We start from the raw sequence: 18,565 nt of genomic DNA, 5'->3' as shown, positions 1-18,565 counted from the left end.
AAGTGTTAAATGCCCTGTGATACTGACACTGTCCATTGCAAGAAAACCCACTTCTAGATCATTAACTTTTTCCTCAATAGTCTCTGGAACTTTCTATGCAACCAGTGGTTTGATTTAGCTTATACTGGAACCATGTGAAGAACTAGTAAACTAGTTTCTGACTAAGGCCTGAGAATTTGCATTTTGATAAAATGCTGATGCTGTTGGTTTTAGAACCACACTTGGAGAACCACTGCTCCAGACATCCACTACTCTAAATGGATTAGATAGAACACTACCATTTCCTGTTACAAAGGTCTTGTCCCTGCTCTAGAAAATAACTGCCTATTAACTTATTGTGTGCACATATAACCAGATACACACACACACACACACACACAAATATATACACACACAACTGTGTGTGTGTGTGTATTATTGTGTGTGTGTGTATTACATCACTCATTTCGCCATGATCATTTATCACTGCTAAGCTGAACTTTCTTCAACTACTGTGTGCATAAGACATATTCATGAATCTGCCTTTCACTAATTTAAAATTTTTCAGCTTAGAAAAGGTACTCAGTCAAGTTTTACCTTTCAACTATAAACATTAGCTTATTATGTAATTAAATACAGCAATCTGCTGCTGCTGCTAAGTCACTTCAGTTGCGTCTGACTCTGTGCGACCCCATAGATGTTAGCCCACCAGGCTCCCCTGTCCCTGGGATTCTCCAGGCAAGAACACTGGAGTGGGTTGCCATTTCCTTCTCCAATACATGAAAGTGAAAGTGAAGTCACTCAGTCGTGTGTGACTCTTAGCGACCCCATGGACAGCAGTCCACCAGGCTCCCTGTCCATGGGATTTTCCAGGCAAGAGTACTGGAGTGGGTTGCCATTGCCTTCTCCAATACAGCGATCTACTGACTTTTAAGAAAACAAACTTTTTGAGCAGTTTAGAATCACATTTACTAGGAACTGATATGCTGTTTGTAACTAATTTATATGTATCATTATAATCAGTTTTCTTAGAGGTTCTAAGGAATTATGATTACCAGTATCATACACTTACTGCTATAGGACAATATCTCATGTACCTCCCTCCTCAGGCAACTGGGTAACAGAAGGCTAGGTAATAGGAGCATTTAGTGAATTAAGTTATTTCACTGCCTTTAATAAAAAAAAAAATAACACTGGCAAGGAAGCGCAATGATGTCAGTATCCTTCCATGATCCATTAACTGAACACACCATTTTTTTCTCTAGTAACCAACAGAATCAGCATTTGGTTTTACCAATGACTGTTATAAAATATAATTGGCTTAAGGTACACATTTCAGACTTACTCTATTAGTGGTGCGCCATACAGAACAAAAATTACATGAAAGAAGAAACAAGATGTAAGAAAGTAGATACAGCATTTCAAAAATCTGGTTACCTAAAAAAAGAAATGAACAATATAATGAATCAAGAGAGTGCCTGAAGGACAGCAGATACTTTGAATTTTATCTACAAATACAACTTGGTCCCACATTGAGTGGTACAGGGGGACTATTCTTTGGATTTGCTCCTGAAGTCAGATCACACATGCTTTACACAACACTTTTAAAAAGCCTAAAAGACAAGAATCCACCCCCATATTCCACACACCTAACCAACAGCAGAATCAGAAAACATTTTCGCTCCTCTGCTATGTACTGAATTATGCTGTTAAGCAGTATTTATGAAATATCTACTGATAAGAGTGCTAGGATACACAAAAAAACAAATACAGTTCTTGTTGTGTGATAATGTTACATGTGAAATATTTACAGAAAATAACTATGATAAATCTTTTTCATTTTAAAACAAAATTCCTAGAAAAACTGGACAAAAAATTACAATATTAAGTAATTCCCCAAATCATATTTATGTTACTATAAAAAAGACCTGCATGTTTGAAAATCAGTGCGTGGGACCTACTTGACTTCAAGAAGATCTAATGGTAAAACACACATTGAGCTTCTTATATCAAAGGGCAGTAAACATGTTTTAAATTACCTAACAGCATATGTATATAGTACTGAATAATGTTGAGTGAGGACTTCTCAAATAATAGTCGTGTTACATTGTAATAAATACTCCAGAAAATAGATTCCAATATCTGAAACTTCAACTACTATTTAGTCAAGGAAGGCCATGTTTGAAACAAGAGCTACCAAGGTGGTTTATTTTATAATGTCTAAAAAACCCAGTGTGTCTTTCAGAAATGCAAAAGACACATGAAAATACACTGAAATGTCTTATAAGGTTTAAAGGTGCAATTGCTACATGTTTTTATCTTCATCATGTTTTATGATGATGTAAAACATGACTATATAGGTTCACAATGCTATGATATCCAATGAATTCATGGCAAGAATCTATCAAACGTTATGGACAATCTTTCAGCAAGCAATACACTACTGATTTGGGGGGAAAATATCAGCTTCTTTATTCACTGTAAATAGCCTAATAAGTGCTTGATTAATACTTTATCCTTCCAGTAAAAGAAAATTACCTACATCTAAAAATCATTTATCAAGAAATAAGCCTTACCTTGTATGATAATGAACTTCTTTTAGAAGACACATTTGGTTTCAGTACTAAATACAATACTAAATTGACGGCAGTTACAGAAATAGAACAGATGCATAACCATGTCAAGTGTGTCTCCAATATTGAGAAGTTCTCCAAGAAGAATGATGGAATGAAGATGCTTAGGATAATTGAAAATATGCATAAAAGATGGGTATACAGTAGTTTCTTGATGTCAGTATCTTTCATGGTGTTTTCTTGAGTGGCTATCTAATGAAAAACAAATTAAGAAAAGAGCATAGACAATAATGACTTTTTGCATTGTCCTAAATGCTTCGACGTCTAAAAATAAGCCATGAACCAAAGTCAGTTTTCTATGGGCAAAAATGTCTAAGTGCTAGAACACAGGGAGGTGCATATGTGGAAATATACATGTAGACTAATAGGATACAAACTGTTCTCACAGCCTAAAAAAGGACACATTAACTAATTTCTTAAACATTTGTGTTTAGTTTCTGCAACATGGTCATGTGCTAGGACTATTTAAGCAATCCATTGTATTCTTCCTTTCCTTTTTTTCTTTGCCAAAATCAGAGGTGAAAACAAAGGGCATAGGTTAATAACTTGCCCTTTTGGAATTATAAGCTATGCATTCTAGGAACCCCATAATACACTTTGGCTGGACTGTTGGCATTTTTTATCATTATGGACCTTTGGCTAACATCACAGTAGTTCACATTTTCTAGCAAGTGCCAAGTAACACCAGGTACACACTGGAATACTCAAGTGGTGGCCAGTGTGATCAAGAGCCTTCAAAGAACATTATGCTAAACCAAGGAATCCCAGTGCTGCAAAAATACCAAAATGGCAATGTCTGTTACAGATGCCAGATTCCAAGCAAAAGCAGGGTATGAATGAAAGGAAGAAAAATATTTACTTTCTTTCTATGAAACACATATTTGATGTATGTACATATTTACAAATTATCTAACAGAGAGCCTATACATGGTATGGACTGATGTTAAGTAAGGAGTTTATTAAAGTAACAGTCCACAGGTTACACTGTGGTGAACAGTCCAGAAAAAATTATATATACATACATTTGGATATGGACAATGTGCTCATTCACACAGTCATGTTAGATTCTTTGCGACTCCACAGTGTAGCCTGCCAGGCTTCTCTGTCCAAGGGATTGTTCCAGCCAAAATCGAACTCAGGTCTCCTGAGTTTCTTGCTTTGCAGGCAGATTCTTTACCACTGTGGAGAAGGAAATGGCAAGCCACTCCAGTATTCTTGCCCAGAAAATCCCATGGATAGAGGAGCCTGACAGGCTATAGCCCACAGGGTCACAGAGAGTCGAACAGGACTGAGTGACTGAGCACTCTACCTACCACTGAGACACCAGGGAAGCCTATATATATATATATATATATATATTTTATAAACACACACACACACACACACAGGGCGCCCACAGGGCAAAAGGGCGAATCCACACCTTATCCCAACATTCTAATTCACACTACACTTTTCAAATGCACAAATTAATACTTTACTGATAAGGAAACAGGCTAAAACAGATTAAGAAATACTCCAAGGTCTCAAGCTCTCAAGTGCTAAAGCCATTTCAAAACCTAGCCTCGCTGATATATACGCACCAAGGGGTCAAGAAGGGAATGAATGGCAAGAAAGGAAATGTTTCTCACAGGTGCTACGCTCAGCTGAGGGGCGGGGAGGGAAATCTAGAATATATTCTCTCAATAGACAACCCTTCAGATATTTCTCTGGGCCACCCTCAGAATCCCAACTGACCGAGCAGATCTGGACCTAACACAGTGAGCGGCACCCAAACTCAGATGGCTTGCGGAATGAGTGAATGAACAAAGAGTTGGTCCAGTGCTGCCCTTCTGAGAAACCAGCCCTGTGTCAGGCCCTGGCCAGCCGAGGACGACTCTGGTCAGGTGCCCTCTCAGGTGGCCAGGAACCCGGAATCCGCAGTCAGACCTGACCCAGGCCCTCAAGCCTTGCAGAGGTAGAGAAGGCCCTTCTGAGCGACTCCTAGAGGAGCCTTGGCGGGACATTAACCTGCAGCTTCATCCCAAATTGCATCGCTCCGGACTCTGCCTAAGCCTGCCTCAGCCGACCAGAGTGTGGGCAGCGAGGGAAGAGCTGAGAAGCATAATCAAAGAACACAGACGTGGAGACCAAGAGAAACGGAGGTACAGACACAGAAAGACGTATCCGAAAGAGGTCAGTCCATCAGGGCAGCCCTTGGGTAACGCCGGAAGGGCGGCGCTCGAGGGGCAGGCAGGCGTCAATTGGCCGGGGACAGAGATTTCCGGCCAGTTGGCGAAAGTGGCCTGCAGCCTCGGGAGGCTCGCATGCGGGGGGCGTTCGGCTGGGCTTACCTATCTCTCCCACCCGCGGAACGGAAGGGAGGGTTACTACCTCCCACCATCAGGTGCCACCCACTGCCCTGAGCCTCGCGCAGGCGCAGCCTGTGGGGCGGAGACCCAAGGCCTCACAGCCAATCGCAGAAGTGGAGGGGCGGACCAAGAAGGCAGCCCCGCCTTCGCTCTCGCGTTTATTCCTCCCGCTGCTTTCCAGGTGCAGGATAGGCGGGGCGAAGGGCGGTGGGGCCGGAAGTGAGTTTTAGTAACCCGGAAGAGGAGTTCTTTCCTGGCTGTAGTGTTGGTATCTTCCAGCTGCTGCTTGTACTGCGGCTGAGGGTATCGTCGCGAAAGGATGGTGTGCGAAAAATGTGAGTTAAGGAGACTTCTCCGGGAGAAAGAGGCTGGGAGACCCTAATTCGAACTCCCTGGGAACTTTGCCCTTTTTTTGTTTTTCCTTCGGCCACAGGCTTCTGACTCTAAGTCTCTGTCCTTCTGTCTTGCTATTTTACCATTCCCGGCCCCTCCCCAATGACCGTATAGTCCTGTATCTGTTGGATTCGGGGTGGTCCCAGTTTTGCTCCGTTTTGTCTATTTCGGTTGCTTCCCCTCGACCCCGGCTATCATCCTGTGCTGCTTCTTGACAGGCTCCCTCGCTTCACAGAGCCTCAGGGTTGGAATGGATCTTAAAAACCACTTCCACAACATCTGGAGTTGCTGGATTTAGCAAATAAAAGTACCGGACGCCCAGTTAAATTTGAATTTCAGGTAAACAACGGATAACTTTTAGTGTGAATATGTCCTATGCTGTATTTGAGGCTTGGCCCTGTTTGCTGCTCCTACTACTATTAAGTGCTTTGTCCCAAAGCACGCACTTTTACCATATTCTTTACTGAAAATGTATTCTTTGTTTATCTGAAATTTAAATCTCACTGGGTGTCCTGTACTTTATCTAACAAGCCTAAATCAGGATCCCACCCAATGGCTTAAGTGCTCTTTGCATGAATGCCTAGAGTACTGAGGCATGGGGCTAGGAGGATCTTACATCTTCAAAGAAGTCTCTGTAGTTTTCTCTGGCTTTTAGAGAAGTCTTTCCTCCTTATGGACTTCCCTGATGGCTCAGAATCTATAGAATCTTCCTGCAGTGCAGGTAGACCCGGGTTCCATCCCAGGGTCCAGAAGATCACCTGGAGAAGGGAATGGCAACCCACTCCTGTATTCTTGGCTGGAGAATTCCATGGACAGAGCAGCTTGGCAGGTTACAGTCCATGAGGTTGCAAAGAGTCAGACAGGACTGAGCAACTAACACTTTCCTCCTTATAGTTGCCATTCAGTGACTCTAATGCCAACCCTTGAGAGTTCTAGAAAATATGATTTTTTGACTTCACATACTGTTTATAGGTTTAAAATGAGCTGTCATATCCTCAAATACCTTTTTCCTACCGTTAGGTATGTCTTGACTCTTCTGTAAAAAGGATTCAAGTCCTCATAGCCTGATAATTAACATGATCCATTTTGTTTATATCCCCATAGTATATAAAACTTTGAACACAGACACCCGTGAGTTTGAATCAGAGTTTTTGTATTAGGTGAAAGAATGACCATGGATGGTTTCTTTATTAAATTTTCAGAGTACAGAAAATAATTTGGTGTTTTTATATTTGGAGCCTGGCATTCGGAAGGACCCTCCACAATAAAGCCTTAGCTTACGTTTTAAACTTCATTTCCACTAACCCTTATTTTCCTTATTTTCTTCACTTCAGCCAAACCAAACTGTTTTGTATGCCTGTATGTACATACCCTGAGTTTTCCATGCCTTTCCCCAGGATGTGTCCTTTATCCAGGTTACCTTCATCCTCTTTTCTCCTCTCTCTTACCAGTCCCATTGCCACTAACCCTCTCTGTTGCCTTCCCCACAAAGGTTTCCTGGATTTCCCTGATCAAGGTTATTTTTTTCTTCCATGAGATTTCTCCTAGTACTACAGTTCTGAATTGTTATACTGTTTATTTTCCAGCTTATATTATAGTTGAATAGTTCTTAACTTTTGGGGGTGGTTCTCTGAGCCCTTTGAGAATGTGATGAAAGCTATGGACCTAATATAGCCTACTTAAAAATGAATATAAAAGAAGTTTCTGTACGGTTTCTTCTTACTCATATATTGTCTGTGGCCTACCTGTGAGACTCAGACTAAGGACTACTGTTAGGGAAATCAGTGTGCTATAAACTCCTTGAAATCTAGACCTTTATCTTATTCATTTTACTTTTCTCTATGCTTTGTACAATGGCTTATACATCAGAGATGCTTAGTAAATATTTATGGAATGAATAGATTTATCAGATTTGTTTATACATGTACAGAGGAAGCCTATTATAAGCCATCCTGTTATCCACAAATTTTACTTGAGAGTCAGTTATCCATTGCCCACAGTTAATACCTTAAGTCTCAGTTCAGTGGCCCTGACCCCAGCATTAACAGGCTTGTACATTGTGACTGGTGATACCATTGTGAACTTTAGGCATAATGTACTGTATTTATTAGATAGTAAACACTAATCCCCCTTGTTTTTACTGTCTTTTTATAATAGGTGAAAAGAAACTTGGTACTGTTATCACTCCAGATACATGGAAAGATGGTGCAAGGAATACCACAGGTATTTTTCTTTTTAGAACATAGATATTGAATGAGATACTTCCTGTAAGTAATGTTTCCATTTTCACATTATTTGTAAAATGAAATATTGTTATATGTACAGCATAGTTCATTTATTAGACATTAAAGAATACTAGATCTCCCAACTGTTTAATATATTCTTCTATTTCGTTCTTTCAGTGACACGTCAGGGTTCCTGATTTGGTAGAAAGGATATAGCAAAAAAATGAATTTTAAGCAACGAGTGCATCATAGTATTAATAATTGATTTGATTAAGCTTAATTAGGGTTAGCATTGAAAGTCCCTTTTCTTCACCTGATTTTTATATTCTTGAACAAATTATTTAAATGTTTTCACCGTTATAATCATTAATTACAGTGAGGATTTTTTCACAGGAAACAAAAAAATATTTTCGCTATTCAGTGTCATTGGCACTAAAGTAGTGGTGTCTAGATTTTACATTAGATAGAGTAAATATAGACCCATTCCCAAAGTCCTACATTGAGTCTGAGGAATAAGATGATTGCTTTTTTTCTACCACCACACCCTGTCCCCCATCCCCAACCATGCTGTGAAGTTTGCAGGATCATAGTTCCCTGATTAGGGATCGATCCACCCTCTTGGCAGTGAAAGCGCAGAGTCTTAACTGTGGACTGCCAGGGAGTTCCTGTAATGATTGCCTTTTATCCAAATTTTATTCTCTTAGTAAAAAATTCTTTTATTTTTAAGTAGTGTCTTGAAAACTTGGCTTTTAAATGAAGATTTTTGACAATGTTGATATAGGCTAGTCTACCTGGAAGGTTAGGTCCATGAATTAAGGCAAACTGGAAGTGGTCAAACAGGAGATGGCAAGAGTGAACATCAACATTTTATGAATCAGTGAACTAAAATGGACTGGAACGGGTGAATTTAACTCAGATGACTATCATATCTACTACTGTGGGCAAGAATTCCTTACAAGAAATGGAATAGCCATCATGGTCAACAAAAAGTGTCCAAAATGCAGTACTTAGATGCAGTCTCAAAAACAACAGAATGATCTTTGTTCATTTGCAAGGCAAACCGTTCAGTATCACAGTAATCCAGGTCTGTGCCCCAACCAGTAATGCTGAAGAAGCTAAAGTTGAATGGTTTTATGAAGACCTACAAGACCTTCTAGAACTAACACCCAAAAAAGATGTCCTTTTCATTATAGGGGACTGGAATGCAAAAGTAGGAAGTCAAGAAACACCTGGAGTAACAGGCAAATTTGGCCTTGGAGTACGGAATGAAGCTGGGCAAAGGCTAATAGAGTTTTGCCAAGAGAATGCACTGGTCATAGCAAACAACCTCTTCCAACAACACAAGAGAGACTCTACACATGGACATCACCAGATGATCAACACTCAAATCACATTGATTATATTCTTTGCAGCCAAAGATGGAGAAGCTCTATACAGTCAGCAAAAACAAGACCAGGAGCTGACTGTGGCTCAGATCATGAACTCCTTATTGCCAAATTCAGACTGAAATTGAAGAAAGTAGGGAAAGCCACTAGACCATTCAGGTATGACCTAAATCAAATCCCTTACAATTATGCAGTGAAAGTGAGAAAGAGACTTAAGGGACGAGATCTGACAGACAGACAGAGCGCCTGGTGGACTGTGGACGGAGGTCTGTGACATTGCACAGGAGACAGGGAAAAGACCACCCCAAGAAAAAGAAACGCAGAAAAGCAAAACGGCTGAGGAGGCCTTACCAATAGCTGAGAAGAGAAGAGAAGCGAAAAGCAAAGGAGAAAAGGAGAGATATACCCATTTGAATGCAGAATTCCAAAGAATAGCCAGGAGAGATAAGAAAGCCCTCCTCAGTGATCAGTGCAAAGAAATAGAGGCAAACAATAGAATGGGAAAGACTAGAAATCTCTTCAAGAAAATTAGAGATACCAAGGGAACATTTCATGCGAAGATGAGCACAATAAAGGACAGAAATGGTATGGACCTAACAGAAGCAGAAGATATTAAGAAGAGGTGGCAAGAATACACAGAACTGTACAAAAAAGATCTTCAGATAACCACGATGGTGTGATCACTCACCTAGAGCCAGACATCCTGGAATGTGAAGTCAAGTGGGCCTTAGGAAGCATCACTATATCACTATGAACAAAGCTAGTGGAGGTGATGGAATTCCAGTTGAGCTATTTCAAATCCTAAAAGATGATGCTATGAAAGTGCTGCACTCAATATGCCAGCAAATTTGGAAAACGCAGCAGTGGCCACAGGACTGGAAAAGATCAGTTTTCATTCCAATGCCAAAGAAAGGCAATGCCAAAGAATGTTCAAACTACTGCACAATTGCACTCATCTCACACACTAGCAAAGTGATGCCCAAAATCCTCCAAGCCAGGCTTCAACAGTATGTGAACCATGAACTTCTAGATGTTCAAGCTGGTTTTAGAAAAGGCAGAGGAACCAGAGATCAAATTACCAACATCTGTTGGATCATTGAAAAAGCAAGAGAGTTCCAGTAAAACATCTACTTCTGCTTTATTGACTACACCAAAACCTTTGACTGTGTGGATCACAACAAACTGGAAAGTTCTTCAAGACATGGAAATACCAGACCACCTGTCCTGTCTCTTGAGAAATCTGTATGCAGGTCAAGAAGCAACTGTTAGAACTGGACGTGGAACAACAGACTGGTTCCAAATCAGGAAAGGAGTACGTCAAGGCTGCATATTGTCACCCTGTTTTTTTAACTCATATGCAGAGTACATCATGAGAAACACTGGGCTGGATGAAGCACAAGGTGGAATCAAGATTGGCGGGAGAAATATCAATAACCTCAGATATGCAGATGACACCACCCTTATGGCGAAAACTGAAGAAGAACTAGAGAGCCTCTTGATGAAAGTGAAAGAGGAGAGTGAAAAAGTTGGCTTAAAACTCAACGTTCAGAAAACTAAAATCATGGCATCTGGTCCCATCACTTCATGGCAAATAGATGGGGAAACAATGGAAACAATGAGAGACTTTATTTTTAGGGGCTCCAAAATCACTGCAGATGGTGAGTGCAGCCATGAAGTTAAAAGATGCTTACTCTTTGGAAGAAAAGTTATGACCAACCTAAACAGCATATTAAAAAGCAGAGACATTACTTTGCCAACAAAGGTCTGTCTAGTCAAAGCTATGGTTTTTCCAGTAGTCATGTATGGATGTGAGAGTTGGACTATAAAGAAAGCTGAGCACAGAAGAATAGATACTTTTGAACTGTGGTGTTAGAGAAGACTTCTGAGAGTCTCTTGGACTGCAAGGAGATACAACCAGTCCATCCTAAAGGAAATCAGTCCTGAATATTCATTGAAAGGACTGATGCTAAAGCTGAAACTCCATTACTTTGGCCACCTGATGCGAAAAACTGTGTTATGCAAAGATCCTGCTGCTGGGAAAGATTGAAGGCAAGAGGAGAAGGGGACAACAGAGGATGAGATGGTTGGATGGCATCACTGACTCAATGTACATGAGTTTCTGTAGGCTCTGGGAGTTGGTGATAGACAAGGAAGCCTGGCATGCTGCAGTTCTTGGGGTTGCAAAGAGTTGGACACGACTGAGCAACTGAACTGAACTGATTGGTTAGAAGTCAAAAGATGACTTTCTAATTGTTAAATGTTGCATGGCTATGTTATTATGTGAAATGTGTAGAAATAACCCACTAAAGTGTGTGTATATTTCAATGCAGAAAGTGGTGGAAGAAAGCTGAACGAAAATAAGGCTTTGACCTCAAAAAAAGCAAGGTAAGTAAAAGATCATCTGTAAAGCAGTCATAAATTTCCATTCTTTAATATTAAGTATATTGGAATGAACTTGTTTTGCCTCATTGTGTTTTAATAAAGCATAGACTTAGGTACCTCCCAGGGTGTATAACCAAGCTATCTGTTACATCCTATTGGTTTTACCCTGTTCTTTTCACTGTATCAATATATGAAGATATATATTATTTTTATAATTTGACCAGAAAATAGTACTTATTTTTCCTAGTTCTTAGTTTTTCTATGAATCACAGGCAGCAGACAAATGTGGACAGATCATGAGCTCTAAAGTCAGACATAAATTTGAATCTAGACTTTTTTACTGTCTAGTTCTATAACCTTAAGCAAGTCAAAACAGTTCCTTAACTTTCCTGGACATTGCTTTTTTACCAAGGAATGGGGATAAAAATGTCTCCTACCATAAAAACAATTTTTGACACCATGCTCTACTATATTCAGTTTTAAAAGCTCCATAAATTCTTCCAGGTGGCATCCATTTTCTTGCTTCCTTTTATAGCAGAAGTTTTCAAAAGCCATATCTAGAGAGTACTTTCTCAGTGTCATTAAGTTATATTCAGCCTTCAGCCACTGTAGTCAGGCCTCCGTCTCTACCACACTCATAAACCTACTCTTGTCAAGATCACACATGACCTTTGAAACTGTTGGCTGCTTCTCAGTTCTTACCTTTCTTAACCTTTCAAAAGTGTGCTGTCTCTCTCTCTCTCTTTTTTTTTTTTTTCAACCATTTATTCTCTTGGCTTTGAGATAACACATTCTCCTTTCCGCTTAACTCCTCTTAACTGTTCCTTCTCAGTCCAGTGCTTCTAGACTTAATCCTAGACTTTTTTTCCCCATTTATAAATTTGCTATCTCTCCTCAAGTGACTTTAGTCCAACACCTTTAAATTCAAACTGTATGTTAATGACTTCCACATGTATATCTCATCCTGACTTTTCTGAACTCCAGACATATATCCAGTTGCCTCCTTGACTTTTCTAATTTGATGTTTGACAAGCATCCTCTTTTTCCTTCAGTCTAATCATAGTCTTCTCATCATGGCTCTGGGGTTCAACCTACTTGTACAAACCAAAATTCCTCGTTGATTTCTTCATTTCATTCACTTCCCAAAGCCATTAGTGAGTTCTATGGCTCTACTACCAAAAAGTAACCTGAATCCACCTTCTTCTGTTCATCTCACTGCTATTACCCGCTTCTAAACCATCATTATTATTTCTTATTGAATACTGTAATAGCTTCTGTCTCCCTGTTTCCTCTTTGATTCCCTGTACTTCATTCTTATAATAATCAGAGTGGTTCCTTAAAGGATATTTAACTCCTTTGCTCAAAACTGTCCGTTGAGTTTCCTTTTACATTGAATAAAATCCAGGCCCTGTGCCACATTCTCACAGGGTCCTTTATGGTCTGGCCCCTCCTACCTCTGTGACTTCCCATTGAGCCAGCTCTTGAATCAGATTTACCAAGCCCACTCTCATTGGAAGAGGTTTTGCTTACTGTGCTCTCTTACTAGAACTCATCCCTAAGAGCTCACATAGCCGGCTCCTTCTGGTTACTTGAGTTGCAGCTGAAATGTCGTTTCTTCAGAGACAGTCCCTAACCAGCATCTAAACTAATGTCTTCCTTCCTTCCTTCCTTCCTTCCCCTCCTGTCCACCACACTATCCTCTTTGAATTTTCTCTACAACAGGGATTACTATCTTAAAAGTGTGGTTGTCTCCTTACTTACTGTCTGTCTCCTCTCACAAATGTCAACTGGATGAGGACAGAAGCTTTGTCAAGTTCATCTTTGGCTTTTAATAATAAAGCTTCTAATACATAAAGTGCCTTACACATAGAGGTGTTTATTAAATAATGAGTATAAAATAGCATGATAGACTTAAACTTCAGTACATTGTCTCATTGTGTATTGTTGACTGACGTATTGATGTCTTCTAAGATCATTCAGTTATTATTGACCCAGTTGTTTCTTTTATAGAACATACAGTTTTAGGTCCTTCTAGTTCCTTTATGCTCCCAAACTGACTTCAGTATCATTAATAAGTAGCTATTACTTTGGGATATTTTAAATGTCTCATTTTGGGAAGTATACATAAGATTTCTGATATATTAAAATGTACATTTTAGAAAAAAATATGATTCTAAGAAAAAGTAATCTGTAGACTTGTAGGTCCAAACAAATTGAGCTTATTATTCAAAGGAAGAATCAGGTTCACTTTTTTTTTTTTTTTTAATTTTTTTATTAGTTGGAGGCTAATTACTTCACATCAGGTTCACTTTTAACTTCCCTTGTGGGAAGTAAAGTGACATTCTTTTGGATTTAGAAAAATTAACCTTTGAAAATGAGCTCTCGTATTGTACCCAAGAGAAGAAACCAGGTCTGGACAGTGTTGGTATTTGGTATATGAGTTCAGTTACAAAAAGTTACTGCCAATTTGATGGGAAGTATTTCCTCTGAAGTTATTTTGCACTCCAGTTACAGTAAGATGACATTTTCATTTAATAGAAACTTTTTTATACAAAGAAGTTTACATCAGTTAATTGAAAATATCAGTTAAACTAGGCAATTATGAAGAGATACACATACCTTATTTTAAGTCAAAGCACATAGCTGTACATATATTTCATCAATCATTTTACATTGAGACAAGACTTTTTGAATATGAGTCTACTTTATAATTTGCCTTATACAAATCATAACCAGAATATATATTTTCAGTATCTTTAAAGTAGCTCAAGAACTGACACTTTTCAAGGGCCAAGTCCTTCCATTTAGAATTTTTTCTCAATTTTTAAGTTTTCTTACCCATGACTAATGCTGTAGCAGTTTTAATGATTCACTCTTTCCTGGTCATCCTAAAGTATTCACTTAGTTTTTAATAGATCAGTTACATTTTTTGTACTCTTCATTTCATGAGTTTCCGTAATATTTAATTTGTATCACGTGAATAGATTGACAAATACAACTATTACAAACAGGTTTGGGATTAAGTACAGATGACTCTTTATAAGCATACAGCTTACATGGAAGGGGCAGAAGTGTGCAGGTATGTTAAGAGAGTAGCCAGTTAGAAGAGTGCTATGCCTATCAATTTTGTAGAGTTTTATAGAGGGACCAGAAAGCGTAGATTAATCACATTTGTTGCTTAAGTGAGGTTATTTAAGAGTATTTCTATTGTATTATACATTTTTCTTTTTTTAAAAAAAATCTCTAGATTTGATCCATATGGAAAGAATAAATTCTCCACTTGCAGAATTTGTAAAAGTTCTGTACACCAACCGGGTTCTCATTATTGCCAGGGCTGTGCCTACAAAAAGGGTGAGTTTCTCTTAATACCACTTTTATATTTATATCAAAGTACTTCTTTTGATACTGATTTGGATAACACAGTAAAAAAGTAGCCCTTCATAAATCTTATTTGTCAGATAAATGCTCTTTTTTCTAAGGCAAAATATATAGAACTTATCATAGTTAAAAATATATATGTTTTCTCTTTTCTGATGCTGTTTTTTTTTTTACCTTCAGCAGTGACTTAAATAAACCAAATCATTGGTATTAGTTAAATATTTGATTGATATAATTAGCTGTTGTTAACATTTGATTGCTTACATGAGTTTTCTGTTTGTTTGTTTTAGGCATCTGCGCTATGTGTGGAAAAAAGGTTTTGGATACCAAAAACTACAAGCAAACGTCTGTTTAGGTGTATTGAAGTTTCTGGTTTTCTGTACGATTTTCCTTTTTGCTTTGAATTTTCAAGGCACAACTTAGATGTTCAAGTTACAAAATAACATGTCTTAAGACAATTAAACCAGGGAAGTAGACTGGTATTCTTTCTTTTGCTGTTAAGAAGTTCAGCAGCAATGTAACTAGTTTTCTGCCTTAAGCTTTTATTTTCTTTACAAACATCTTATTTAACTGGAGTAAGTAGCAAATCTAACAAAAGTATTTTCCTAGTTCTGTATGCACTTTTTAATTTATCATTACTCATAATTTTTATTCTTTTTCCCTCTACATTATAGATATTGCAAAAGAAGGAAGTTGTTGATATATGGCTTTGAATTTGGCATTCGGACTTGTAATCCTTCCCTCATTCCCTGTTGGTTGTGTAACTTTAGAATCAGCCGTTCCTTAATTAATTGCAGCATCATAGGGCATTTAAATATCTGAGCCCATTGTTGTTTAATAGTTCCTTAAATAAATTATCCCAGACCCAAATTAAACAAAAGTTGTTTTTATGTTATTTTTTATTCGTGAAGCCAACGTGCCAGTACCTTTCATATGAGAACAGGAACTCAAGGGACAACCCACATATGTCCAAAAAATACACTGGATTTCAGAAAAACACATATCACCTTGAATTCAGACCATCATGAAAGCCAGAAGAACATTGTGCATCCATAATGATGTATAGTGAATGAATCACCATTCTTTGGGAAAGTGCTTTGAAGCAGACACCAAACATTTTTTTAACCTCTTCTTTTCCCTCCCCCACCAAAAATAAATAGACAAAGCAAACATTTTGACTCTTTTTTTAAATATATATTTAATATAGACTGCTAAAAGACTGCTTTGAGGTTTCTTTTTTTTAACTATAGTGTAGTTGATTTATAGTGTTGTGTTAATTTCTGCTGTGGACAACAGAATGATTCAGTTATACGTATATATACATTGTTTTTTAAATTCTTTGCCATTATGGTATATCACAAGATATTGAATCCAGTTCCCTGTGCTATGCAGTAAGACCCTGTTGTTTATCCATTCTGTGCATCTGCTAACCCCTAACTCCCAATCCATCTCCTCACCCTGACAGCCCCCTCGGCAGTCACAAGGCTGTTCTCTTTGTCAGAGAGTCTGTTTCTGTTTCTTAGATAGGTTCGTTTGTGTCATATTTTAGATTCTGCCTTTAAGTGAAATCATATGGTATCTGTCTTTCTGACCTCGCTTAGTACAGTAATTTCTAAGGCCATCATGTTAATTGGACATTATTTCATTCTTTTTATGACTGAGTAATATTCCATTTTATGTGTCAGTCTTTTGAATTGTAGTTTTGTTTGAATATAAGCCCAGGAGTTGGATTGCTGGATCATATGTTAGTTCAATTTTTAGTTTTTTGAGGAACACTCATACTGTTTTCCATAGTGACTGTACCAACTCATATTCTTACACTGTAGGGGGGTTCCCTCTTCTCTATACCCTCTCTAGCATTTGTTATTGGTAGACTTTATAATGATAGCCTTTCTGACTTGTGTGAGGTGGTACTTCACTGTAGTTTTGATTTGCTTCTCTCTAATAATTAGTGACGTTGAACATCTTTCTCATGTGTCTGTTGGCCATCTGTATGTCTTCTTTGGAGACGTGTCTAGGTCTTCTGCCCATTTTTTGGTTGGGTGGTTTGGGTTTTGTGTTGAATTATGTGAACTGTTTGTGTGTTTTGGAAATAAAGCACTTGTCAGTCACATCATTTGTAAATATTTTCTCCAAGACTGTAGGTGGTTCTTTTCATTTTGTATATGATTTCCTTTGTTATACAAAAGCTTATAAGTTTGATTAGGTCCAGTTGGTTTAATTTTGCTTTTGTTTCTATTGCTTTGGTAGACTGACCTAAGAAACATTGGTACGATTTATTTCAGAGAATGTTTTGCCTGCATTCTCTTTTAGGAGTTTTATGGTATCATATCACGTCTTATTAAGTGTTTAAGCCATGTTGAGTTTATTTTTGTGTGTGGTGAGAGGGTGTGTTCTGTGTGTTCTGACTACATTGATTCACGTGCAGCTGTCCAACTTTCCCTTAACACTACTTGCTGAAGAGATTGTCTTTTTTCCATTGTATATTTTACGTGTGTGGGTTTATTTCTGGGCTGTCTGTTCATTTTCAGGTTTCAGACAAAGCCTTTTCTTTTGCTGCCTTTAGAGGTACAGGACTTCTGCTTTTGAAACAAGCTTACTGTGGGAGGCCAAAAAAAGTATTCCCCATTGCCAAGTGCAGTATAAAGATGTATCACTATAAAATGGTAGACTAGATACAATGATGATACACATGGTATAAATACCACATTTTTATTTGTTTTAAAACTACTGTGGAAAGTATTTAAAGTTTTAACTGTTTAATTTTATCCATAAGGTTTTTTCCCCCTCGGAAAAAAATTCTTATTCTTACCCAGAAAGATCATAGCAATAATGAAAAATACAATAACAATAGCTCTGAGGGCAAGAAGTATCGTCTCATGCTTTAATTTGGGATTTTAAGCTAAAATCAACACAAGGGATACATAATAGGACCTGATTAAGAGAGTGACCCAGATCCATTAAAAGCTGCATTGGTCAACTTTGGGAAAGTACATTTTTCAAGTATCAACTGGGATATGGATTTCCACAACTCATATTTCCTATTCATGCCTGACTAGCCTTCTACTGTAAATGATCCAGTGGCCAGACTCCGGTTGTTCTGTGAAGATATTTGTCAGTGTTATACCTCGGAGTAGTATAAGTGTTATAAACCTTCATATTGTTGAAATAACAATGTGACTGCCGTAAGTTGAATAGAAGTTATTAAAAGAGGAAGAAAGTCCCAAAATAAAACATAAAATATTTTAAAAAAAATTTTTTTTAAGAAATTAAAAAATAGAAAATATAACATGACAGGTTAAGATCACATATAGCCTTTATCAAGTTAAATAACATTTTTAAAAAAAAATCTCAGATTGTATTTAATGTATGTATGTCAGAAACAAATACCAACAGAAAATTTCTTAAGTACTTTCATTAAAATATGCAGCCATCAAAATAATACAAGATTTGTGTATTTGTGCAGAAGTTTATGTATACAAATATACGGTTTTCTCTGTGGGATAGAACTAAGGGTTGAGAAAAGAGAGACTTAACCCTTTACAGCCTCATGCCAACTACCTAGTACTTTTTAGCTTCTAATTCCTTTACCTGGGGGAGCAGGAGAGTACTAATAATTTTAGTATCCTAGAAATATATATTTACATGCATAGATACATATTTATTTTTTGAGAATTTCAGGCAGAAGAAATGTATACATTGTTCTGTACTTCAGCTTGTTAATGTTTCTATTTGCTTTACCATTTTCTGTCTCCTTACACATTTTTTTGACCACATGATGAATACATTGCAGAAATCACACCCTTTAATACTACATATGTACTTCATAAGAGCAAGCATGT

At 37.9% G+C, this 18,565-nt stretch overlaps 2 protein-coding genes across 3 annotated transcripts in view; one reads left to right on the top strand and one right to left on the bottom strand.

Moving 5' to 3' along the window:
• Positions 1–5,038, bottom strand: part of PIGF (phosphatidylinositol glycan anchor biosynthesis class F) — a 30,293-nt gene extending 25,255 nt beyond the window's left edge. Inside the window, exons 1-3 of the mRNA XM_061155479.1 lie at positions 4,943–5,038; positions 2,556–2,804; positions 1,325–1,416 (exon numbers count right to left, since the gene is read on the bottom strand). Coding sequence (XP_061011462.1) covers positions 1,325–1,416; positions 2,556–2,783 — 320 coding nt within the window. The 5' untranslated portion in view covers positions 2,784–2,804; positions 4,943–5,038. The remainder of the gene's footprint in view (positions 1–1,324; positions 1,417–2,555; positions 2,805–4,942) is intronic.
• Positions 5,039–5,164: 126 nt separating this feature from the next.
• Positions 5,165–17,504, top strand: CRIPT (CXXC repeat containing interactor of PDZ3 domain). Of its 2 annotated transcripts, XM_061155483.1 has the most exons (6): positions 5,165–5,295; positions 7,511–7,576; positions 11,294–11,348; positions 14,593–14,696; positions 15,014–15,078; positions 15,398–17,504. In XM_061155483.1, the coding sequence occupies exons 1-5, from the start codon at positions 5,280–5,282 to the stop codon at positions 15,076–15,078; spliced, it is 306 nt and encodes a 101-aa protein (XP_061011466.1). In that variant the 5' UTR covers positions 5,165–5,279; the 3' UTR covers positions 15,398–17,504. The 2 variants fall into 2 exon arrangements, with proteins under 2 accessions (XP_061011466.1, XP_061011465.1); XM_061155482.1 differs by having other exon boundaries at positions 15,014–17,504.
• The last annotated feature ends 1,061 nt before the right edge of the window (positions 17,505–18,565 follow it).

Source organism: Dama dama, chromosome 11, assembly GCF_033118175.1.
Source record: "Dama dama isolate Ldn47 chromosome 11, ASM3311817v1, whole genome shotgun sequence".
NCBI lineage: Eukaryota > Metazoa > Chordata > Mammalia > Artiodactyla > Cervidae > Dama > Dama dama.
This window is presented reverse-complemented; position numbering and strand designations above follow the sequence as displayed.